The 25,282-nt window shown below is 40.4% G+C and overlaps 1 protein-coding gene and 1 pseudogene across 2 annotated transcripts in view; both read left to right on the top strand.

The window, feature by feature from the left end:
* Positions 1 to 24,020, top strand: part of dclre1a (DNA cross-link repair 1A (PSO2 homolog, S. cerevisiae)) — a 49,580-nt gene extending 25,560 nt beyond the window's left edge. For both annotated transcript variants that reach the window (XM_078223257.1, XM_078223258.1), the window contains exons 4-9: positions 2,943 to 3,061; positions 3,547 to 3,690; positions 4,550 to 4,695; positions 7,237 to 7,391; positions 23,074 to 23,215; positions 23,652 to 24,020. In XM_078223257.1, the coding sequence (XP_078079383.1) occupies positions 2,943 to 3,061; positions 3,547 to 3,690; positions 4,550 to 4,695; positions 7,237 to 7,391; positions 23,074 to 23,215; positions 23,652 to 23,830 (885 nt within the window). In that variant the 3' untranslated portion in view covers positions 23,831 to 24,020. The remainder of the gene's footprint in view (positions 1 to 2,942; positions 3,062 to 3,546; positions 3,691 to 4,549; positions 4,696 to 7,236; positions 7,392 to 23,073; positions 23,216 to 23,651) is intronic.
* Positions 21,211 to 21,334, top strand: LOC144501021 (U2 spliceosomal RNA; annotated as a pseudogene).
* Positions 24,021 to 25,282: the final 1,262 nt, after the last annotated feature.

The following is a 25,282-nucleotide window of genomic DNA, read 5'->3' on the forward strand; positions in this document are numbered from 1 at the left end:
GACTCCTTGCATTAAAATAAATACCACTGAATCTTGCCAAACTCCCCTGTGCCTTAACTGGCCAGTAACTCTATGCCTTCCTGACTCACTTGTTGTCTCTTCTAATTTTGACTGTGCATCTCCCCCTGTCGAGCCTTCTCTCAGGATCCCACTCCTAGATAATTGAATTTCTGATCAGCAAATAAAAAATATTAATAGATAACATAATCAGGCAGGTCATAGAATCCTAGAAACCTTACAGTGCAGAAGAGGGCCATTTGACCCATTGAGCCTGCACCGGCAACAATCCCCCTGACGGGCAATTTATCATGGCCAATCCACCAAACCCGCACATCTTTGGACAGGTATATAATGAATGTGCATTCCTTTGCAAACCTTTTTGTGCAGCTATTGATAAAATGGTAAGATGAAAAGCAAAATGCACCAGTGTTTTTTTTGATTATTGAATGCTTGGGTAGGTACAGGGGAAATGTTAGGGGGAAGTTTTTCACACAGAGGGTGGTGGGCGAGTGGAATCGGCTGCCGTCAGTGGTGGTGGAGGCAAACTCAATAGGGACTTTTAAGAGACTCCTGGATGAGTACATGGAACTTAATAGGATGGAGGGTTATCGGTAGGCCTAGAAGGTAGGGATATGTTCAGCACAACTTGTGGGGCCGAAGGGCCTGTTTTGTGCTGTAGTTTTTCTATGTTTCTATATTAAATGATCTGTTTAAAAAAAAAAACCCTGTATGTGGGCCTAAGCCAAATATTTTAACCATATACGCTACTGTAATCATACCTGTGGCTAGTCAACATTTTTATTTGATGCTGCATTGTAATCAAACAAAAGTAAAATGCTACAGATGCTGGAAATCTGAAATAAAAAACGCATACTAGAAGTCAATTTCTGTGCAAAGAGAAATAGAATTAACGTTTTGGGTTTAAGACTTCTGACTGAGACCTGACCTGCAAAATATTTTGAGCTTTTTTTGTTTTATTACTTCATTATTGTATATTTATGCTTGTAAATATTTTGTAATGGCAGCATTTCAGCTAAGTTGTGATGTGGAGATGCTGGCATTTGACTGGGGTGGGCACAGTTAGAAGTTTCTCAACACCAAGTTAAAGTCCAACAGGTTTATTTGGTATCATGAGCTTTACCTGCTCCTTCATCAGGTGAGTGGAGAGTTGGGTTCACAAACAGGGCATATATAGACACAGACTCAATTGCAAGATAATGGTTGGAATACAAGTCTTTACAGGTACAGACAATGTGAGTGGAGAGAGGGGTAAGCACAGGTTAAAGAGGTGTGAAATGTCTCAAGCCAGGACAGTTAGTAAGATTTTGCAAGCCCAGGCCAAATGGTGGGGGTTACACATAGTGTGACATGATCCCGGGTGAGGCTGTACTTGTGTGCGGAACTTGACTATCAGACTTTGCGCATACGAGTCTTTACCTGTTAAGACTCGCATTCCAACCATTATCTTGCAATTGACTCTGTGTCTATATATGCCCTGTTTGTGAACCCAACTCTCCATTCACCTGATGAAGGAGCAGCGTTCTGAAAGCTCGTGATCCCAAATAAACCTGTTGGACTTTAACCTGGTGTTTTGAGACTTCTTAGTGTTTCAGCTAAGTATTCCTGACACTTTTTAAAAAATTCTTTCTAGTCCTACTAATTACAAGTGCACTGAACTATGCCAAAAAAAATCCAGTGAACTTTTAAGACCAGTTTGTACTCCTATTGAGAATTCAAGTTGGATTTGTTCATGTTCTATAGTATCACAACTTCAGATTGAACATTGAATGTTATTTCATTCAAAAACAATTATAGCACTATTTCCAAAAGTCAATTTGGACTTGCATTGACTATAGCAAAATTTTGAATGTTATTTACTTTGGACTTGGGAGAAAGTAACTTGATATCAAAATTTGCAGATGATGCAAAACTCTGGAATCTAGCTGACATAGAGGAAGAATGCAACATAAGTTTTACAAGAATAGTATCAACTGAGTTGTGGGTTGTGGCTTTTCTTTAGAAAAGAAAACTAGGTGACCTGTTAGTTCTTGTGTATGGGTTGGTCTGGCAGATATGACCAGAATCTTTCCACTTATGGGAGAACCCAATGCCAGGTCAAGATAGTTACTAATATATATGGGGTGGCATGGTGGCACAGTGGTTAACACTGCTGCCTCAGTGCCAGGGACCTGGGTTCAGTTCTGGCCTTGGGTGACTGTGTGTGTGTGGAGTTTGCATATTCTCCCTGTGTCTGCATGGATTTCCTCCGGATGCTCTGGTTTCCTCCCACAGTCCAGAGGTGTGCAGGTTAGGTTGATTGGCCATGCTAAATTGCCTCTCAGTATCAGGGGGATTAGCAGGGTAAACATGTAGGATTACGGGCTAGGGCCTGGGTGGGAATGTTGTCGATTCAGGCTCAATGGGTTGCATGGCTTCCTTCTACACTATAGGGATTCTATGATAGTCCTCAGTCCAATAGGGAAAACGGGATACATTTTTTCATTGAGGAAAATAGCTTGCATGCTTTCAAAAGGAACTAGGCCAGTGGTACTTGAGGAAAGAAGGGATTGAAGGGGTGTGCCCACAGGCTGAGGTGAGGTAGATGAAATGGAGGATACTCTAGGTGGACTATAAACCAGCACAGACTAAATGGACCAAATGGCCTATTTCTAAATTGTATAGTCTAGTAATTATATGCATTTGTGTTTTAGTGCTATTAACTGCAACTCTGATCTTGTTGCTGTCCATGGATAAATACTACTTTGGTTCATTCCAAAAATGTGGTGGGGATGGGGTCAATATAGAGGCCCTTGTTTGCTCAACTGATTGCATGTACTCAAATTCCAGATATTTCAGTGCTAGAAGACTGCACCTTGCGTACATGACCATAATAGGCAAGTTGATCAATCATTAAAATTATTTATTTTTGTATTAAATTTCAGATAACAGGCAACTTGGTGATATCTAAGCTGAAAGTGCAGGCTCAGTATGTCACAAGTCTACCCATGAATTCTGAATGTGTTGTGGATGGAGTTAAGGTGGTGCTTTTGGATGCAAACCAGTAAGTGTTTTATCATGTGTATTCAATCAAAATGTACAGATATTATCACTCCAATCTCTCTTTAGTGTCTTCAAACTCCCAACTTAATGTCTTCTTTGTCACTGGATTTGTTTTTTACTCCCAAGTCCCATCTTTCTTGCAATGTGATCCCCACTTCTGAACCTTTAATTCCATAACAGATTCCTGTTGGTTCCATATCCTTTGACCTCTGCAAAATCAAAAGTTGTTGTAAACGTAAGTGTCAAAAGGCCAGCTGACTCAAAGACCGAAACCTGTCCCTCAGTTTTCCCTTTACTATTGCTTTCATTGTCTGTGATGTTAGAGATCTTTATGCTGGAAAGTGATGTTGAAGTAAGCTTGATAGTAAAAACTACAAAGGTTTTCACTAATTCCTTTGTATTCAAATGTTTAATGAGCCTAAGATTTTTTACAATATACAACTAGAACCTTCTATCCTAACTTGAATCGCCTGTAAATATTTGCAGCTGTCCAGGTGCTGTCATGCTGCTGTTCCAGCTTCCAAATGGTAGAACACTATTACACACTGGTGATTTTCGAGCTAATATCTCCATGGAGCGTTACACTCATCTCATGGGGCAAAAGATCCATACTCTTTACCTGGATACCACGTAAGAGATATTTATTACATGAATCAGAAAAGAATAGTGTGTTTTTGTCTCACAATATTTTGGTTTAAAACAGTGTTGTCCAATGCATATAATGTTAGCATATACATGAGTAATAGGTACAGTCATTGGGCATGTGCTCTGAGTACTGATATATTTGCATTGCATATTTTAACTTTTAGTTTGGTAAATTGAAAGCAGAGCATATGTTCTTTATCATTGTCATCTATGCTTTATTTCCTTAATGCTTATTGGTAATTTGCTGAACCAATGTACAACACACACTAGATTTCAGCACCATGAAACCATGCATTGTGTGGAGAGGGGAGCTGGGGTCAACTGGTCAATAATAACAAGCAACTCCAACACAGCAAATAATGGAATAGGCATGCAATAGTATCCAACCACATTCTGGCTGGAGGGCATGGCAGATCTTGTTGAGCAAGTCAACATTCTCAACAATAACTGAAGTCAAAATGCTGCTCATAACAGCTAAACAAAATCCTAAGAAACTGCATTAAGATGTGCTGTGTGTGATGAATCACTTGAGTGAGAGTAAATGTACGTGTGAAATGTGTTTGTAAGAGAAGTATTTTTTCCTAAAATTGTGATAAAATGGTGTTGCTGTAGTCACACCAGTGGCTGGTTGGAAAACTGGTTTAGCAAAGTTCATGAGCTCTTGCAACAAAAATAAGAATGCAACTGCATTTTCCTGAAATTCAGCCAAAATGCTAATTTGTCTCTCTTTCCATTGGTTACTGTGATATTTGTGAATGTCTAGAACCACGCACCCATTTCTAAAAATAGAGAATTGAGTACATGGATACTTTTATAGTGAGTGAAGTGCTGTTTATTTTGGCAGATACTGCAGCCCAGAATACACCTTTCCTTCTCAGCAAGAAGCCATCCAGTTTGCTGCAAATGTTGCTTTTGAAACTGTAACAATGAATCCTAGGACATTAATTGTCTGTGGTACCTATTCAATTGGAAAAGAGAGAGTTTTCCTAGGTAAGACTACCATCTGGTGTAACAAGCATTCCATGTGTGTGTATTAGGAAAGAAATCCCTCTTTTCCTCCTCACAGTAAAATCGTTGGGTTGTTTTAAAGTGGGATTAATTGAACCATCTAATTATCAATTAATGATGAATATACTTGCTAGCATCATATCCAAAGGCCTACCAGTGTTTGTGTGAAAGGGACTGGCTAAAGTGATGACCATTTATTGGAAAGCATGGTGTCTTGAGAGCCATGGCCAGCTTTGTCTGAATCTTCTTTTGTTCTGAATTTTGGAAAACTATAATCCTGTGTACTAGAAGATAGTTCATGGAATGCCTGAGAAGGGATTTCGTTTTTCAGTATTGGTAAATTGTTGACTATTTGACCACTAACAAGGTAACAATACCAGACTGTCTTGAGGAAATGTTGGAGAGGTTTGTAGCTACTAGAGTTTTTAGAGGAGTAAAATGTGACTTGCTCAAAACCTTTAAGATCCTGAGGGGTATTGACAGGGTGGATGTGGAGAGGTTGTTTCCTGTTGTCAGAGAATCTAGAACTGTTTTAAAAATAAGGTTTGCTCATTTAAGATGGAGATGAGGAGAAATGTTTCCGGAGGGTCGTGAGTCTCTGCAACAGTCTTCCTCAAAGGGCAGTGGAAGCAGAATCTTAGAATATTTTTAAGGCAGAACTAGATAGATTTGTAATTAACAAGGGCTGGAAGGTTATCATGGATAGACAGGAATATGGGGTTAAAGTCTACAATCAGATCAGCCATGATTTTTTTGATTGACGGAACAGGTTCGAGGGGCCGAGTGGTAATTATAGAATCCCTACAGTGCAGAAGGAGGCCATTTGGCCCATTGAGTCTGCACCAACCACAATCCCACCCATTTACCCTGCTAATCCCCCTGACACTAAGGTCAATTTGACATGTCCAGTCAACCTAACCCACACATCTTTGAACTGTGGGAGGAAACCAACGCAAACATGGGGAGAATGTGCAAACTGCACACACACTGACCCCAGGCCGGAATTGAACCCGAGTCTCTGGTGCTGTGAGGCAGCAGTGCTTGCCACTGTGCTGCCCCCAACTGGTATGTTTGTAAAGCCAATATTTAATACTGGAGGTGGGTGGTGGTGTCAATATAGGGGGAAACCAGCTAAGGAGAGAAGATAGAAAACTCTGCATGCATGAAATAAAATATTTCTTAAAAAAAAGAGGGATGACTTTATTGTACACCATAAAAGGCATGAACACTAAAATTAGTTTTTGCCATGGTAAACTTCTGCATAAAACTACCTTCAATAATACAAAGTAAGTTGTGCTGATCACTGCTGCTCCATTGGCATTTCCTGTATACTTTTCCCACCAAAGGGGGATGCTTGTCTGATGATTTAGCACAAATCAACTTCCTTGTTAGGGGAAAGGGGAGATAAACAGTAAATGGCACAACCCTTAAGAATATTGATAGGCAAAGAGATCTGGGTGTACAGATCACTGAAAGTGGCAATGCAGGTGGGGAAGGTAGTCAAGAAGGCATACAGCATGCTTGCCTTCATCGGCCGGGGCATTGAGTTTAAAAATTGGCAAGTCATGTTGCAGCTTTATTGAACCTTAGTTAGGCAGCACTTGGAATATAGTGTTCACTTCTGGCCACCACACTACCAGAAGGATGTGGAGGCTTTAGAGAGGGTACAGAAAAGATGTACCAGGATGTTGCCTAGTATGGAGGCATTAGCTGTGAGGAGAGGTTGGAGAAACTTGGTTTGTTCTCACTGGAATGACAGAGGTTGAGGGACGATCTGATAGAAGTCTACAAGATTATGAGGAGCATGGACAGTGGATAGTCAGAAGCTTTTTCCCAGGGTGGAAGAGTCAATTACTCGGGCACAGCTTTAAGGTGCGAGGGGCAAGATTTAAAGGAGACGTACGAGGCAGATTTTTTACGGAGGGTGGTGGGTGCCTGGAACTCATTGCCGGGGGAGGTAGTAAAAGCAGATACGATAGTGACTTTTAAGGGACTTCTTGACAAATACATGAATAGAATGCGAATAGAGGAATATGGTCCCCAGAAGGGTAGGGGGCTTTAGTTAAGTTGGGCAGCATGGTTGGTGCAGGCTTGGAGGGCCGAAGGGCCTGTTCCTGTGCTGTAATGTTCTTTGTTCTTTATAAGTGTGCTTTCTGGGATTGGGTGCTCAGAATCAAGAGAATCTCTATGGTAGATTTGGCAATGTTGATAACAGCCTTGATAGTCCAAGGTATAGTTGCCATTTTAGCCAACCTTAAAACCAGATTAAAGGTGTCAAGAAGTTAAATTTCGAACTATCCCCTAAACTCTGTACCTGTAAATAAACTTGTTAGCGCACTTTTAATGTTGTGATGTGGCATTCAATTAGCTTGGACCATGTGCACCTTTTATTGGTAATTTATCAAAATGTAAGCTTGTAATATATTTCATTGGATATTCAGAAGAGAAATGGGGCGGGGGACAAATGAAAATAACAGCTCTTCGAACTGTTTTCTCCAACTGTGCATTGCTTTTCTTTACAAGCTTTAGCTGAGGTGCTTGGATGTAAAGTTTGTATTACTCGAAATAAGCTAGAGATTCTACAATGTTTGGACTCTGAGCAGATGAACTCTGTCATCACCATGGACTGGGCAAGCTCTCAACTTCATTTACTGCCCATGATGCAAATTACTTTTAAGGTAAGTTACCTTGAACATCTCTTTGTCTAGGTGATCTTGGACTTTACGTTTAAAGCACCATCTATAATCTGTATAAATTAATTGTTGAATTAGCCTAAAATCTATTTAACTTTTAAAGCTAGTGGAAAATACAAGAAAGCACATTCAGTACCCATATCCTAATTGGAACTTTGCAAGCTTAGCTTGGTAAATTGACATCCTGCAAGAGTATAGACTAATTCAGTAACTTCTCTCGCCATTTGTAAACAAATGAAAAGTGGTACCGCACATATTTTCCTACTCTTGCATCCCATAACTTGTGCTATTGTTTTATTTTTCCCCTGCTAAAATTCTTTGTGGCTGAATCTTGAGAAAAGCACACTGCTTCTGGATTGATTAATTTATCTGTTTTGTCTCAAGTTTTTGTTGTATTTTTAAGTTCCCAAGATAGTATCCAGAACAATTGCCACCAGTTGATGAGCCTCCACATTTATAGGTTGTCCCTTTCAGATCAAACTTTGAAGAAGGGGAAAGCTGTGCATTTTAAAATGTATGATAACATCAGTAATCAGTTCCCTGCTGTGTATATGTTGGTGTAGAGATAAAATAAAGGAGGGCAAAATAAAATAATTGACCATTGGTACGTAAGGATACTTACTGTTTCATTACCATAAGCAAATTTCTTGGGTTCAATTTCATGCAACAAAATTCTCAATACCAAGTACTGCCATTTGGCTTCTCCTCACCATACAGGATTTTCACTATTTATTTACCTCTGGTCACAGATTAATGCATTCTGCCCGAGGGAAATTGGCTCATGGGACCCTTTTGATGTGCTTTCCCCAATGTAGATACTGGTGGCATACTCTTCACTGGCAGAATCAGACACACAAATGCTCATCTAATTTGATTTATGTACATGTATTGGTATACAGTGAAAAGTATTGTTTCTTGTGCGCTATACTGACAAAGCATACCATATATGGTATGTGGGGTCCTTGATTATGCTGGCTGCTTTTCCAAGGCAGCGGGAAGTGTAGACAGAGTCAATGGCTGGGAGACTGGTTTGCGTGATGGACTGGGCTTCGTTCACAACCCTCTAGTTTCTTGTGGCCTTGGACAGAGCAGGAGCTATGTGAAGCTGTGATACAACCAGAATGCTTTCTATAGTGCATCTGTAAAAGTTGGTGAGTGTCGTAGCAGACATGCCAAATTTCCTTCCCCTCCTGAGAATGGTGGGCTTTCTTAACTGTAGAGTCCAACTGTAGCCAGGTTGTTGGTGACCTGGACACCTGGAAACTTGCTAGGCGTTAGAATCAGGGCAATGGACATCAATTCTTTTGGAACATTTTAAAGAGTAGCTGTGAAATGCTTCCCGCTTCTAATGTTAGTTAAACACTAAGTTGGTCAACACTAGTGCTAGCTAAATCAATAAGGTATAATGCTTTTAGTACACTCATAAAAAGATTACCTGCTCAGCTGTATTTTACTTGGAGTGGCAATGTTGCAATAAATGCTTTCCTGATCATCTTGGAGTTCAAGATCCGCTTACAGCTAGAATCATAGAAATGAAAGGAATCATAGAATCCTACAGTGCAGAAGGAGGCCATTCGGCCCATCGAGCCTGCGCCGACCACAATCCCACCCAGGCCCTATCCCCGGTAACCTCACGTATTTACCCTGCTAATCCCCCTGACACTAGGGTCAATTTAGCATGGCCAATCAACCTAACCCGCACATCTTTCAGACTGTGGGAGGAAACCGGAGCACCACGCAGACCCAGGGAGAATGTGTAAACTCCACACAGACTGTGACCCGAGGCTGGAATTGAACCTGGGTCCCTGGCGCTGTGAGGCAGCAGTGCTAACCACTGCGCCACCATGCTGCCCCAAGTAGTTAGAGGTCATTTGTTTGACTCTGGATGTCATTTGACTTCAGCGTCTGTTTGAGTGATGAAGACCATATCAACCTGGAAGCCTTTCTTTCCTGTTTATAATTGTATTTCCTTTAATCCCCAGGTAACTCAAATATATTAGCGCATACAAGAAACTACATTGATAACCCTTCCTGTCCAATGGCTTCATGAGCAGTAATGTTTGAATTTCATTGGCATTGGATAGATCAGATTCTATTATTCTGGAGAAGGGATCACATCAAGTTTAAGGGTCAAATGTGTCTCTGAACCTACATTTCAGTTGATTGCCATGTTATTGAAATATCAATCTCTAGGACAATTTCTACTGTTACTAACCCTAGTTAGTTACCTCAGGTCAACTACTAATAAAGCTGGTTAGTCCCCAACCTTTGGCACTGTCTGGTGTTTGCTTCTTGGGCAGTGCCAGGGGGCCAGGCTGCAACTGCCAAGCTGGCAATGTTCAGGGGGCACTCCCCCTTACCCCCTCAACCTCATGGAAAGGCCTCGATTGCCCCTCCTTCCCCTTCACTCCAGCAGATCAGGCTGCCAGCTCCCTGCAAGTGGGGATCTATTGTAAACCCCACTGGAGTGAAACACTCCGGGGTGGAGGGGGAGGCTAGCGGGCCCGGAGACTTCAGTCCTGGGCCCACTAATTGGCTGTAAAATATATTAAAATGGCCTTTTGAATAAATTATGCAGCTCCGCGCTGAGTTTTGGTGTAGAGCTGACGACGCTGGAAATCCGGCACCTGGAAACACGCGGAGGCCATGGCGCCCAGCGGGGAGCCCGCGAAACTTTTGATTTGATTATCGGCACATGTTCGTATACAGTGAAAAGTATTGTTTCTTGCACGCCATACAGACAAGGCATACCGTTCATAGGAAAGGAGAGAAACGGCCTCCAATCGAGCCTCCCGGCCTGCTGCTGGAAGAATCACCCCCCCATTATTTTCTTGGACCATTTCAGTTGTGTCAGAATCCACCAAACTATTTGGGATTTAAATTTCCGTGACTTTTCATCAGTTGTGAACTTTTTTAAATCTTGATTTTATTTCAGCAAGGTTTAACTGTTCTGACTCTTATTTCATTAGCTTGGTGAGTATATTGTTTATATGCTTAAAAAAAAAAGTAACTCTGTTAGCCTGTTTCCTATCAAACAAATTTTGAATGAAAGCAAAATACAGCGGATGCTGGAAATGTGAAATAAAAACAGCAAATGCTGGGAAAACTCAGCAGGTCTGGTAGCATCCGTGTGCAGAGAACAATTAACATTGTGTTCATATGACCCTTCACAATTTTGAATGAATTCCATCTCCAGTTTCAGAAACTGCACAAGAGATCCCTTTATTGTAAATGGAGTGCATGGCCTAAGTTAAATAGTATTCAACGGGCAATTTAAAATCTTGACTTCTGTCATTTTATTTTGCACCTTGACTTCTTTTCCCAGTTACATTCTATTCTAACAGCTATGACTGGGTTGCTGGAGCTTCAAAATAAAAGCACATACTTTAAAAGAAAAAAAACCTCTTCTAGATTCTATCACCAGCTCTCATAGCAAAATATCACCTCCACAGGTTGGCAAATCACTAACAAAGGGGCATGTTTTTCCCCAAGTGGAGCATTGTCAATCTGTTGCCATACTGCATCCCTTGCTGAAACAATGTCCAATTTTTAAAATACAATTTACCATCCAAGTGCCATTTGTAAATCTATGTTAATGAAGTTTGCTGAATTACCCCTTGTCTCCAGTTATTTAATTAAAGATGTCTAGCTTTGTTTTTAAAAGTATGGTCTGTTTTGAAGATGTACAGATGGATTCAGATTCTCTTTACACGTCCATTGCATAGAATACCTGCAGTCATTTCTGGACTATGGATTTTCGATAACTAGCCTACACTTCCTCCTCTTTGAACACTGGAACAACATTTCTATTTTTAATAAAAGCAAAACAGAGCCAATGTACAGTGGTACAGTCCAAAGATGTGCGGGTTAGGTTGATTGGCTGTGCTAAAATTGTCCCTTAGTGTCCTGCGATGCGTAGGTTAGAGGGATTAGTGGGTAAAATATGTAGGGATATGGGGGTAGGGCCTGGGTGGGATTGTGGTCGGTGCAGACTCGATGGGCCGAATGGCCTCTTTCTGTACTGTAGGGATTCTATGATTCTATGGTTCGTATTGCTGCCTCTCAGCGCCAGATACCCGGGTTCAATTCCGGCTTGGGTCACTGTCTATGCGGAGTCTGTACATTCTTCCCATATCTGCATGGGTTTCCTCCGGGTGGTCTGGTTTCCTCCCACAGTCCGAAAGACGGGCCGGTTAGGTGCATTGGCCATGCTAAATTCTTCCTCCGTGTACCTGAACAGGTGCCGGAGTATGGCGAGTAGGGGATTTTCACAGTCAATTTGTTGCAGTGTTAATGTAAGCCTACTTGTGACACTAATAAATGAACTTAAAACTGAAATAAAAACAGAAAATGCTGGAAAATTTCATCAGGTCTGCTGAGAGAAAGAGTTGGTGTTTTGAGTCTATTAACTCTTTCATCTTCCTAAGCACCTTTTATTAAACAGTCTATATTCCTTATAATCATTTAATAATCTCGAATTTCTCTACTATTCATGTATTGTTTCTCAGACTCTGTTCTAAAACAGTTTGTCTTACATTGGTAATTCACAGTAAATAATTTTCCCTCATCATTTCTCAGTTCTATTTAAATAGATTTGAACTGATCCCCTTGTGCCCTATCTGTTCCTGATTAGTAAATTATTTTTGTGTGCTTAAAATAATTGAATTGGCAATAATTTGAATTAAGCAACAAATGAATAGGTAGATTGGTGCTGAAGTGTCAGCTGCCACTCAGTTGGTAGCACTCTTGCTAGTCGCAAGATTCCAAATTCAAGTGGCACTGCAGAGCGTGAGCACTCATCTGTGCTGACACTTCAGTGTAGTACTGAGTAAGTGCTGCACCGTCTGAGCTACTGTCTTTCAGGTGAGACTTTAACCCAAGATCCCACCCCCCAATTTGCTTGCTCAGGTTGATGTAAAAGATTTAATTGTAATATTTTAAAGAAGAATGGCAAAGTTATCCCTGGTGTCCTAGTCAATATTTATCACTCAATGAGCATCACAAAGAAACAGAAGTCATTAGCGCACTACTGTGTGCCTAGATTCTGCTGTGTTTACGATACTATAAAAGTGAATATACTTTTCAAATGGATTTCATTGGCTGGAAAGTGCTTTGAGATGTCTGGTGATCGTGAAAAGCACAATATAAATGCAAGTCATTGTTTCTTAAAAAGAATGACTGAAGAGTATATAAGATATCTTGTCATGCAATTTGTCCATCTTCCTATATAACGGAACTTGCACCTTTTTAACATTGTAAAACCTCCAGGATTTCAACGGCGCCCAATTTAAAAATAAAAGACTCCAAGCCAGAGCGAAGATAATGACCTGGAATTTGACCTGGTAATGATGGAGAAATTATCAGCATTCCTGGTTGTTATTATTGAAAACAACTTGCAGAGCATGCAGATGCACGGAATAACAGATGTCCAGAAGTCACTTGTCAGTGAATCTACTCTTTCCCCCAGTTAAGACCATAAGAAATAGGAACAGGAGTAGGCCATTTGGCCCCTTGGGCCTTTAGAATCAATAGGATCACGGCTGATCCACCATTCCTCAGTCCACTTTCCTGCCCTTTCCCCATAACCCTTGATTCCCTTACTGATCAAACATTCATCTATCTTAGCCTTAAATGTGGGGCAGCACAGTGGTTAGCACTGCTGCCTCAGCACCAGAGATCCGGGTTCAATTCCCAGCTTGGATCACTGTCTGTGTGGAATCTGCACGCTCTCCCTGTGTCTGCGTGGGTTTCCTCCCACAGTCCGAAAGACGTGCTGGTTAGGTGCATTGGCCATGCCAAATTCTCCCTTGGTGTACCAGAACAGGCGTTAGAGTATGGCGACATGGGTTATTTTCATGGTAACTACAATGACGTGCAAGCCTACTTGTGACACTAATAAATAAGCTTAAATATATACAAAAGCAGTCTGCCCCCACAGCTCTCTGTAGCAAGGAGTTCCAAAGACACACAACCCTTTGAGAGAAGAAATTGCTCCTCAACTCAGCCTTAAATTGGCACCCCTTTATTCTGAGACTGCCTCTGGTCCTAGATTCTCCCATGAGGAGAAACATTCTCTCAGCATTTACTCTATCAAGCTCCTTGAGTATCCTATATGTTTCAACAAGATTCTTCCGTACTGGGAATTATGCTAGTGAACGTTCCCTGAACTCCCACCAATGAACTAACATCTTTCTTTAAATAGTTGATTAAAACCGCTCTCTGTACTCCAGATGAGGTCTCGCCAGTACCTTGTACAGTTGCAGCAAGACCTCTCTACTCTTATACTCCAACCTCCTTGAAATAAGGGCCAACATTCCATTAGCCTTTCTGATTACTTCATCTGTGTTTTGTGTACAAGTACCAAGTACCTGCCCCTTGATGTTGCAGTTTCCTGCAGTTTTTCTCAATTTAAATAATACTGTTCCTTTGTTCTCCCTTCCAAAATGAACAACTTCACATTTTCCCACATATTCCATTTGCCAACTGTTTACCCACTTAATCCATCAATATCTCTGTAAACTCTCTTGCAACTTGTCTTTCCGCTTATTTTTGTATAGTCATCATTCCTCCAAATCATTATATTGTAAACAGTTGCGGTCCCAGCACTGATCTCTGTGGTTCCCCACTGGTAACAGGTTGCCAACCTGAAAAAGAACCCCTTATCCCCACTTAGTTTCCTGCCCATTAGCCAATTCTCTATCCATGTCTGTATATACCTCCAACACCATGGGCTTTTATCTTGTGACTTAACCTTTTGTGAGGGACCTTGTTGAACGCCAGTTGAGGTATTTTTTTTGTCCCCCTTCCTGAATGCAAACTCTAAGCAATCAGTCAATTGACATATTGTTCCACTTCTACACTTCTAGTCTTGAAAAGGTTACAGCTTGGTAAATCTAATGTCGCTGGTTTTCTAATAGTACACTGTTAGAAGGTAGTATACTAAGTGGGGATGCAATGGCAAAGTGGTATTGTCACTGGATTAGTAATCCAGAGACCCAGGGTAATGCGCACGGGACCCAGGTTTGAATCCCACCAAGGCAGAAGTTGAAATTTGAATTCAGCAAAAAAACCCTGAAATTCCCATGAACCGATTGTCATAAAATCCCATCTGGTTCGCTAATGTCCTTTTAGGAGCGGAAGTCTGCCATCCTTACCTGGTCTGACCTACATGTGACTCCAGACCCACAACAATGTAGTTGACTCTTGCATACCCTCCCTCTGAAATGATTGAACAAGCCACTCAGTTCAAGGGCAATTAAGGTTGGGCAATAAATGCTTGCCCAGCCAACGATGCCCGCATCCCATGAGCGGATTTAAAAAACTGCTAACCACCCTCATTGGACCTGAAAAGTGAATTTTATAGTTGTGAAATATCAGATTTCTCCATAATAAATTTCAGTTTGAAAAACTTTCTAAAGTTTTTTATAATTTAGCTTCTAGCTTAATGCAGTCATTTACTTCAAAATCTGAAAATCTTAAATGTGAAGGCTATTGGTGATTTTTAACTTTTCCATTTTCTGCCTGTAATTGGCTGCTTACCCTACGTTTTGTTACCACTGCTGTTGGACTTTTGGAGATCTCTGACTTGGCGCCAGATTTAAAATACTTTTGCAATGGGAAAGTCATGCCACAATGATAGATCTTTGTGGGCAACTTTCTTTGAGGTGAGAACCTTTGCTTCGTTTGGACCTCAAAATCCAGCCTTGGTCACGGGTAGATTTTTAAACAGATATTAGAGGAGGGATAGAATTTCAAAAGTTTGGGACTTTGCATCTGGAGACATGGCTGTAATAGTGTCTTGGCATGTGGATTCTGTATTTTGGCAAACAGTAGGGGATTTTCGCAGTGACTTCATTGCAGTGTTAACGTAAGCCTACTTGTGACTAATAAACTTTACTTTATAGTAATTCAATACTTGGATTAGACAACTGTAAGTGCTATCTGCTACATTCTACTTTAAATTGACGTAATTTTCTATGTGTTTTGTGGTCCATATATAATTTGCATTTAAGAGGTTAAATGACACAAACTTGAAAGCTGAGATTCATTTTTATCTAATTTAGAATGACCTTTAACTCCGGAAAATACTTTGTTGTTTGGGTCTTCTCACGTGAGAGATAATGTTAAATTTTACTAGTCTCTATGGGATATCCTCTATATACTTCCTGAGTATATGGTTTCCTGAGATAGCTGGTAACAGCTAATTAAGCCATTTCAACAAGATAGGATAATCTTCCTGTACAGAAAAGATAAATTTCAGTATTTTACAATTCTACAGTTCTACAATTTAAATCTCACCAATGAGATTTTTGCTCTAATCTGATGTATTACAGATGGATTTATTGTATTCAGGTAATTGTGTATATTCAATTACATTTTCTTACAATGCTCTTAAGGTTGAAGTAGATTAAGGAAAAATTATTTTGCAAACTTGTTTACATTTAATGAAGTGAAAATTGGGATTCATGCTAGGCTGAAAGATTTTTTCTTAATTTTAAAAAGTATTTTTCTGGTGTGTTTAAATACTGTTTAATGTAACAGCCCACAAACTGGTTTGTCATTGAATGCACAACATTAACACAGTAACTTTATCCTGTCAGTGCTTTTCCAAACTTTAGTAAAAGTATGCACTTCATAGTTGTATGAATCTAGACAGACATTTGGCTTGAAATCTGTATAATTATGAATGTTATGTATCTAAGGTACCAAATAATTTTTCATTTAAACTGGTTAATTCATTTTATGATCATATGAGACTCAGCCACAGTACAGCACATTAAGTTAGCCTTATCTGTTCACTTTTTATCTAATGCGCTAGATAGTTTTCCCCTCGATTTTGTGGTTAATGTTATAATTAGTAGATTATAAGCAGTAACTGTAGACTTTTGTAGAATTGCTCTTCGGTGATTAGGGTATACATTACAAAATTAACCTGCCAGTTTTCTTCTTTCTTTGCAGCATAATTATCAAATCAGTTTGTCCATTTCTCTCTCTCCCACGTGCATCATTTAAAAAATATAGCGATTTCAGTGAGAAAAATAAAGTATGTTACAAGTAGAGTACTTATCAATCAACATCTGTCGTGCTTCAGTGAGTACAAACTCTTTTTGAATCAGAAGGTGGTGGGGTCAAGTCCCACTTGAGCACAGAAATCAAGGCTGACAATCTAGCACCGCATTGGAGGTGCCATCTTTTGGAGATGTTAAACCAAAGTCCCACCTGCTCTCTCAGGTGGATGTAAAAGATTCCATAATACTATTTTGAAGAAGAACAGGGGAGTCATCCCTATACCTTGGCCAATCCCCCAATCAACATCATTAAAATCGATTATTGGATCATTGTCATATTGTTTGTGGGAGCCTGCTGTACACAAACTGCAGCAGCAACTACAGTTCAAAAGTGGATGAAAAGTTATTTGGAGTGTCCTGAACACAGGTGTTCAATGAATCCCATTTTGTACTTTTACATTGTAATAGCTCAAAACAGTTCATAGAATCATAGAATCCTGCAGAAGGAGGCCATTCGGCCCATTAAGTCTACACCGACCACAATCCCACCCAGACCCTATCCCCGTAACCACATGCATTTACCCGAGCTAGTCTCCCTGACACTAAGGGGCAATTTAGCATAGCCAATCCACTTAATCTACACATCTTTCGACAAGGAGGAAACTGGAGCACGCGGAGGAAACCCACACAGACACGAGGGGAATATGCAAACTCCACACAGACAGTGACTCAAGCCGGGAATCGAACCCGGGCCCCTGGCGCTGTGAGGCAGGAGTGCTAGCCACTGTGACTTTCAATGGCTTTCAAAAGAGAATTGGAATTTTATCTGGAGAGAGATTGAAAGAGAATGGGTTGGATTTCCATTTCAGGATCCTGATTCCGGGACCCAGCTGCACGTTGACCCCAGACATTTTGATATCCACATTCGCTGTCCAGTTAGTAGCAACAATTGTGGTGAGGAAGTGTGAGTTTGTGGAGTGTGCCAAATTAAAGGGCACTTAGCAGACATTAATGAGGACACTGTAGTCAATGGAATGACAGCAACAGCATGTCACACATTGGTGGAAGGGGCTCCACGATTTACCCACAGCCTGGAGGCTCTTGGGTGATGGCAGCCCAGCATCCATTGACTCTGTCTACACATCCTGCTGCCTCAGCAAAGCAGCCAGCTTAATTAAGGACCCTCGTGCACCCCAGACATTTTCTCTTCCACTTTCTTCCATTGGGAAGAAGATACAAAAGTCTGAGGTCACCTACCAACTGACTCGAGAACAGCTTCTTCCCTGCTGCTGTCAGACTTTTGAATGGACTTACCTTGCATTAAGTTGATCGTTCTCTACACCCTAGCTATGACTGTAACACTACATTCTGCACTCTCTTGTTTCCTTCTCTATGACTGGTATGCTTTGCCTGTATAGCACACAAAAAGCAATACTAAGGGCATATCTTTGCAAGCTATGCGTTTTAGATGTGCTTGTTCCTTGTGGGAAAGATGGGTTCGAGCCAAATACCTTCTAGGATGAGGCGATCTCAGGAAAAATGTGCCTGTATTAGTGCAGCTAGAGATTCCCTGTCATTCTGCTCAATGATTTGCTGCTTTAGCTGGATTTTGAGATGGCCTTGTTGTTCAAGACCATAACGCTCTACCACTTATATTTCCTCCTCCTTTCAAAGAACATTAGAACTAGGAGCAGGCAATTCAATACTATCATGGCCAATCTTTTCTCGGCCTCAACACTTTCCTGCCATTCTCCATAGCCCTTCAACTCCTTACTAATTAAGAATCTGTCCATCTCCTCAAATTTACTCAATGTCCCAGCATCCACCTCACTGTGAAGTAGTGAATTCCATTGATTCACAGCCTTTTAAGAGAAGTAATTTCTCCTCATCTGTTTTAAATCTGCTATTCCTTATCCTAAAACTATGATCCCTTGTTCTAGATTGTCCCACAAGAGGAAACATCCTCTCTTCCTCTACCCCTTTAGCATCTTGTATGCCTCAATTAGATCTTCCCTCATTCTTCTAAACCCTAGGGAGTATAGGCCTAAACTGCTCAATCCCTCTTCATAAATCAACCCCTAATCTCTGGAATCAGTCTGGTGACTCACCTCTGAACTGCTTCCAACTGCATCTTTCCTTCCAAGTTCAGAAAGCGTAGTGGAGTCTACATCAGTGGGGACGAAGTAGAAATGTCGAGCTTCAGGTTTTTGAAGATCACCAGATCACCAACAGCCTGTCCTGGTCCATCCATGCGGATGCTATAGTTGAGAAAGCCCACCAACTCCTCCTTTCTCAGGAGACTAAGGAAATTTGGCATGTCTGCTACAACTCTCGCCAACTTCTACAGATGCACCATAGAAAGTACTCTTTCTGGTTGTATTACAGCTTGGTATGGCTCCTGCTCTGTCCAAAACTGCAATAAACTACAGAGGGTCGTGAACAAAGCCTACTCCATCACTCAAACCAGCCTCCCATCCATTGACACTGTCTACACTCGCCGCTGCCTCAAAGCAGCCAACATAATCAAGGACCCAACACACCCCAGACCTACTCTCTTCCACCACCTTCCGTCAGGAAAAAGATACAAAAGTTTAAGGACACGTACCAACTGACTCGAGAAAAACTTCTTCCCTGCTGCCATCAGACTTTTGAATGGACCTACCTCGCGTTAAGTTGATCTTTCTCTACACCCTAGCTATGACTGTAACACATTCTGCACTCTTTCCTTCCCTATGTATGGTATGTTTTGTCTGTATAGTGCGCAATAAACAATACTTTTCACTGTATACTAATACATGTGACTAATGAATCAAATCAAGTAAGGGAACCAAAACTACACCATACTCCAGATACAGTTTTGCTTAATGCCTTGTACAGTTGCAGCAACACCTCCCTACTTTTATACTCTATTCCATTAGCAATAAATGCCAAAATTCAATTTACCTCCTTTATTACCTGCATACTAGCTTTCTGTAATTCATGCAAGTGTGCCACTCCTTGACATCTCCATTGACGACGCCCTCTTGTCTCATAAGGGACATGTTTATGAAGATTGTACTATATATCTCATGCAAGAAACCCTTGAGAGGGTATACTGGAGAGCACACTGACAATTAATTCACTGAGGCCACATCTTCAGAAATCTGGTCTACTCCGTTAATCCTTGCTCTCAGATGGTAGGGGTTGAGGTGCCTTTGTGCCTCCCTTGTAGGTTGCACGTAAATGTCAGCAGCCATTTCTTCAACAAATGAAGCTTGGTCCCCTAGTTGTCATCCAGGTAGATGGTATGAGCATGAAAGCTGTGACACCTGCAATTGCCTCAGGATACCGGTATCATTGCAGCTGCCAGGAAACTGTGTACACACCTGCAGAAAATGCTTCTGGTTGTCACACACCAGTTGAACATTGGAGGAGTAGAATCCCTTCCTATTTATGAATGTCACTAGCTGCTCAGCTGGGTGTAGTCCAAAACCCGTGCACCTGAGGGAATCCAGTGATGGAGGCAAAATTCTCAACCATCTGTCTGTGGCTGCATGAGTCTAGGACTTTATTGGCTCTGCTCACACAAGACATCTTGCTGATGCTGTAATGGGCAGCCAATCCCACCCCTTGAAATAACTCGGGTCAATGCCAGTTTCACAGCTACTGGCAGGGCATGCCCACACGAGTGGTAAGGTCTGAGGTGCTTGCCCATGGGACTATACAAGTCAGCAGTCCTTGATCTATGCAGTCTCCAGCATATTGCTCAAATATGTCCAGGAAGCTGATTGTTTGCATGCTAGACTGATGATGAACATATTTCCTTTGTGCCCCCTCCTCCTTGTTCATCTGTTGTTGGAATGGCTGCTTCTCATTGCTGCTCTGGCAATGAGCATATTAGGGAGGTGGGGACAGGCAGCCATAACAGAGCAGCTGATGGCAGGAAAAGCCATCTCTGGATGTAGGGGTGACCTACTTGCCACCAGCTGCCTGCCCATTGTCTGCCATGCATGAAGTACTCTCCATTTCTTTTTATTCATTGTTAAGAATTGCCCATGCCTCTGTTTCCCTGCTGTGCTGCTGCGTCCCCTCAAAGAGGCGCTTAAAATCCTGTCTATTTCCAATGTCTGTCTTCAAATCTCATTCTGTTCTTCAACATGCTCTTGTTTTGTGGGCTGGCTGCTGCCATTGCTATACAATGTCTCCACTGAAAGCTTCCCGAGGCAAGACTTAATTGGGAAGCCTGCCTTGGATCCCACCTTGCTTTGCTATGAAAATTCAGTCTAATAATTCCAGATTTTTTTACATAGATTTGTAAGTATTTATTTGGATTAAAATGAATAGTGTTGCAAAGTAACATGAGCTTTAAACTTGCACAAAATATATTATCTTTTGCAATTCATCTAATTTGCATGTGCTAATTCAGTAAAAAGAGAAGGAGCTTGCAGATTTTAAGAATTTAAATGTCTTCAGGATATCCCAAATTGCTATATAGCAGGTGAATTACTTTTTAAGTGTTGTTTTGTGGGGTAGTTCAGCCAGCAACTTGAAAATAATAGTATGATTAATGAATCTTTTTTGATATAAAATAGAAAATACTGGAAAAACTCAGCAGTTATGGAGAGAACAACAGAGTTAACATTTAGAGTCTGTATCACTCATCTTCAGAAAGGAAGAGAGACAGAAATATGATGGATTTTGTGCTGTTGAAAAGGGAGGAGTTGGAGCAAAAAAGGACGAGGGATAGGTTAGAGATCGGGAGCAATTAAATGATAAAGATGCCATGGACATGACAGGGAGTGTTAATAGTATTAAAGATCGCTTCTCGGCCTTTTGGCTAAGATCAAGTGTAGTATGGATCGGATGCTGCACTTGGTTGAGGTCATTGGGTTGCATTTGAGCTTCATATTCATATGAAGCAATTTTTAAAAGCGACATCTTGGCCTTTTGGCTAGGATGCAGATGGGATCAGGCCTTGGAGGAGGAAACCTCCCCCTCCTCCAATCAGCTTGGCTCATGTAGATCAGGCCCAAGACAGGTGTGAAGGCCCTGTCTTGTCAGCTTGGATGAGGAATGTCTCAACTTGTTAAGACTCTGAATTGGACTTGATTTGATTGAATTGGAAAAGTATATTAAAAAAATTAAAGACTCAAGCAGATGTTGATAGCAACATTAAGATCAAATCTGTCTGAAAGCAAGATAACACAAAGTGTTAATAGCAGAAGAAGGGTCAGCGCTTTCTGAAAGCAAAACATGAAAACAAGGTACAGACTGGTACTTTGGGAGATGGAAATCAAAATTGTGGATAGATGTCATGCTCTGAAGTTGTTGAACGCCATGTTAAATCCAGAATTGTCTAATTGGAAGATGAGGTCCAGTTAGTATTGGGCTTCACGGGAAATTTGTAGTAGGCCGAGGACTGAATGTGAACACACGATGCGTGAATTGAAATGCCAAATGACAAGATGGTCACAGTTGTGCTTGCAGACTGAACGAATGTGTCCCACAAAGTGGTCACTCAGAATGTTGACTGGAAAGGTGAGGGGAAGGTATGTTGAGTGGTGGCCCAACCCATTTCCCACACTTCTGCCTTCAGCTTTCCACCAGCCTCCTTGTACAAAGGACCATCCTTCACTATTTCTGCCAACTCCAGCTTGATGCCATTGGTAAAATTTTGTGCTCTCCATATGATTAAATTGCAAACATTTTCTGTGGCAGACATTGTATCTGCTCTGAAGAAAATAATGGTAATTATGGTATTGTTTCTGGAGTTGGTTTCAGGTTGATGACATTTTCATCAGTCCTCGATCTGAAACAGTAACTGTTTCTCTCCACAGATACACTCAGACTTGCTGAATGTTTCCAACACTTTTGTTTTTATTTCAGATTTTCAGCATCTGTGATGATTTGCTTTTGTAATCTTTACATTTGCTCTTTTTGCATTCAGTCGGTAAAGAGTCCATGAATGCTGCCAGATGTACTTTCTAGTTGTCTATTTGTTCGCAAGTAAATGCTTTAAGAAACTTGTCAGTTTTTCACAAAACTGACAGCCTTGGAGCTTTTTTTGTTTATGCTTTGTTAGAAGTTATGGATTGTGATCAATGTGGGACTGATTACACATAAAAACATGCTCCAGAGATGCTCCTAATTAGTATTGAAACCAAGTGGGAGTACCTTTTGTTGGAGTTATGGTTCCTAAATGACTACAAAAAAGAATTAAGCTGTTTCAAAATAATAATTAATAGCTAATAAGGATGAAATGATTTGAAAGAGAACAAACTCCTCAATAAAACTCTTAAAATGTATTTGGTAGTTTGACCTTCAAGTAGTACAAAAGCATTTTTTAAAGCATTTGAATGCTGGGAATTAGCTCTTAAAATAGATGTAATGGTTGCTAGCTGTTGTACTTGCAATGCTCTAAAGTTTTTTTAACCCCTCTGTTTCTCCTCACGTTACTCACCACCTTGTTCAGTGAGGAAAAGGTAATTTAGGCAGGAGCATTTACATCGTGATTTCCAAGTTCGCAGGCCCAAAGCTATATTTAGAAGAGTTAGACTTTACTCGCTCCAAACCGTAGGTCAAAAAATAATTTGTAAAGGAGGGGCAAGATCAAATGTCAATAAAAAAAATTGTTCTTCAAAACCTACCATTTGTGCAGTAAATGACTTTTTTGATTTTAGGGTTTACGAGCGCACATGAGTAAATTCCCAGGAAAATATGATCAAGTTGTGGCATTCAAACCAACTGGATGGACATATTCTGGCTTGAGTGGTACAATTTATGACATCAAGCCCAGAGTCCAAGGAAAGTTTACTATTTATGGTAAGTATACATTAAGCTGTGTAGAGTTCTTTTCTGTATATTATTTTTTGAGTTTCATGTATTTAGAAAAGGTGGAGCAGTAAAGTTTTGAGTTGTGCTCAGTCTTGTTTTGCAGTAAAGGAAAATTAAATCTCATTCATATTTAAATTAAAAATGCAATAATTTATATTTTGTACAATGCTGTGTTCTTCCTTTCATTGGGGGATAGTTTTGTTACCTAATAATAGGATCAATTGGCAGGCAAGACACTTACAATTTACAAACATTTCACCAGATTGTTTGTTGTTAAACAACAACTAAAAAAATTCTCAAATAACGATGGAACATTACAAAATAAATATATACATAATGTGGGAGTGGGGGACTGAGGGTAATGTTGGAATCCATCTTGTTACTAATGTCTGATTTTTCTATTTCTAAAATTGCTGTGTTACAGGTGTTCCTTACAGTGAACATAGCAGCTATCTTGAGATGAAGAGGTTTGTACAATGGTTGAAACCAGATAAAATAATTCCTACAGTTAACAATGGAAGCTGGCAGGAAAGGAGTATCATGGACAAAATATTTAACGAATGGATGATTGAAGCTGAACAGGAGAAACTTACACATTTTTAATTAACTGATATTTTGTATAAATGTGTGGAGAATGTTTACACTCGTAGTCTATTTTGATTACTTTAGTGTTCTGGAAGACAAATGTATAATTTTATTTAGAATGTAAGTGTTGTAAAGTAATAGAGCAATAACTTAGTTTATATAAATAAAACTACATATCATATGTGAATAAAATATTTGAAAGGAACTGAAATGTGTGACCATTTATGTTTTGCATCACTTGACTATAGATATGCAGAAAGATTTCAGGATTATCTTGAGAAATGTAGTTATACTATACAATATACATTGTGAATCATGCCAGAAATGAATTATGGATTGGCCCAAGTAACATGCATGATGGTACAGCTCAAGGTTTTGAATTATTTATAACAGGAATGAGAAATGTGACTGAATCTCTGTACCAGAATTCTGTAGAAATAGAAGCCATAGAAAACATTTATTTTTATTAATAGGTTCTTTGGCAAATGCAATGCATGTAAACTTGCAAATCTTACATATTCATTGCTAATTCAATTGCTAAAAGGAATTAAGGGTTATGGTGAGCGGGCGGGTAAGTGGAGCTGAGTCCACAAAAAGATCAGCCATGATCTTATTGAATGGTGGAGCAGGCTCGAGGGGCCAGATGGCCTACTCATCCTCCTAGTTCTTATGTTCCTAATCACTTGGAGGAGATTCTTGACTAAACTGTGAGAAAGTAAAATCATGGGAGTATTGTCTGGAGCTCTGAGTCTTATCATGGTAAAGTACATTTTCTTGCCTGCAGATTAAATTGTGAAAAGGCCAAGCACTTGCCCACTGAGAGAGAACCACCACCTTAGTTCACCTCCCAATACTTGGAATATAATCTGAAGCCTGGGGAAGGAAACAAAGGTGGAAATTTCAACCTCACCATGGGCAATATCCAATAAGTCAACAATTATGATTTAACATTAATGAAAAGAGAAATTGGGCAGAGTGTAACCGGACGTCACCTGTATTATGCCCCCGTTGAAGTTGGAAACTTCTAGCTCAAAGGTCTTTAATGGCTTGTTTTTCATGTTCTTTTCTGTGTACGTTTTTGTTAATGAAAGTTATGGCTTGGCTGAAGAGGGCTGTTTTAGAATTCTGATACCCTGGATTCGTAGCATATGTATTTTAAGGAAGAAATGGATTAGAAATAGGCTATTTGGCCAACTGAACTTGCTCTGCCATTTTATTCCTCATCAATTTTAATTTGTGGTACCATATGACGTGATAAAATTGTCCAAGATGCTTCACAGGAGCATTATCAAACGAATTTGGCTGAGCCACAGAGATATTGGTCAAAGAGGGAGTTTTAAGTAGCATCTTTAAGGATGGGTAGGGGGAGGTTTAGGCGAATGGTGGGGAGGGATAGGTTCAACAGAAGAGAATTCCAGAGTTGTTATGTAGCTAAAAGTGCAATTAAAATAGAGGGTAGAATTAGTGAAC

Source organism: Mustelus asterias, chromosome 11 (genome assembly GCF_964213995.1).
Source record: "Mustelus asterias chromosome 11, sMusAst1.hap1.1, whole genome shotgun sequence".
In the NCBI taxonomy this organism is placed as follows: Eukaryota; Metazoa; Chordata; class Chondrichthyes; order Carcharhiniformes; family Triakidae; genus Mustelus; species Mustelus asterias.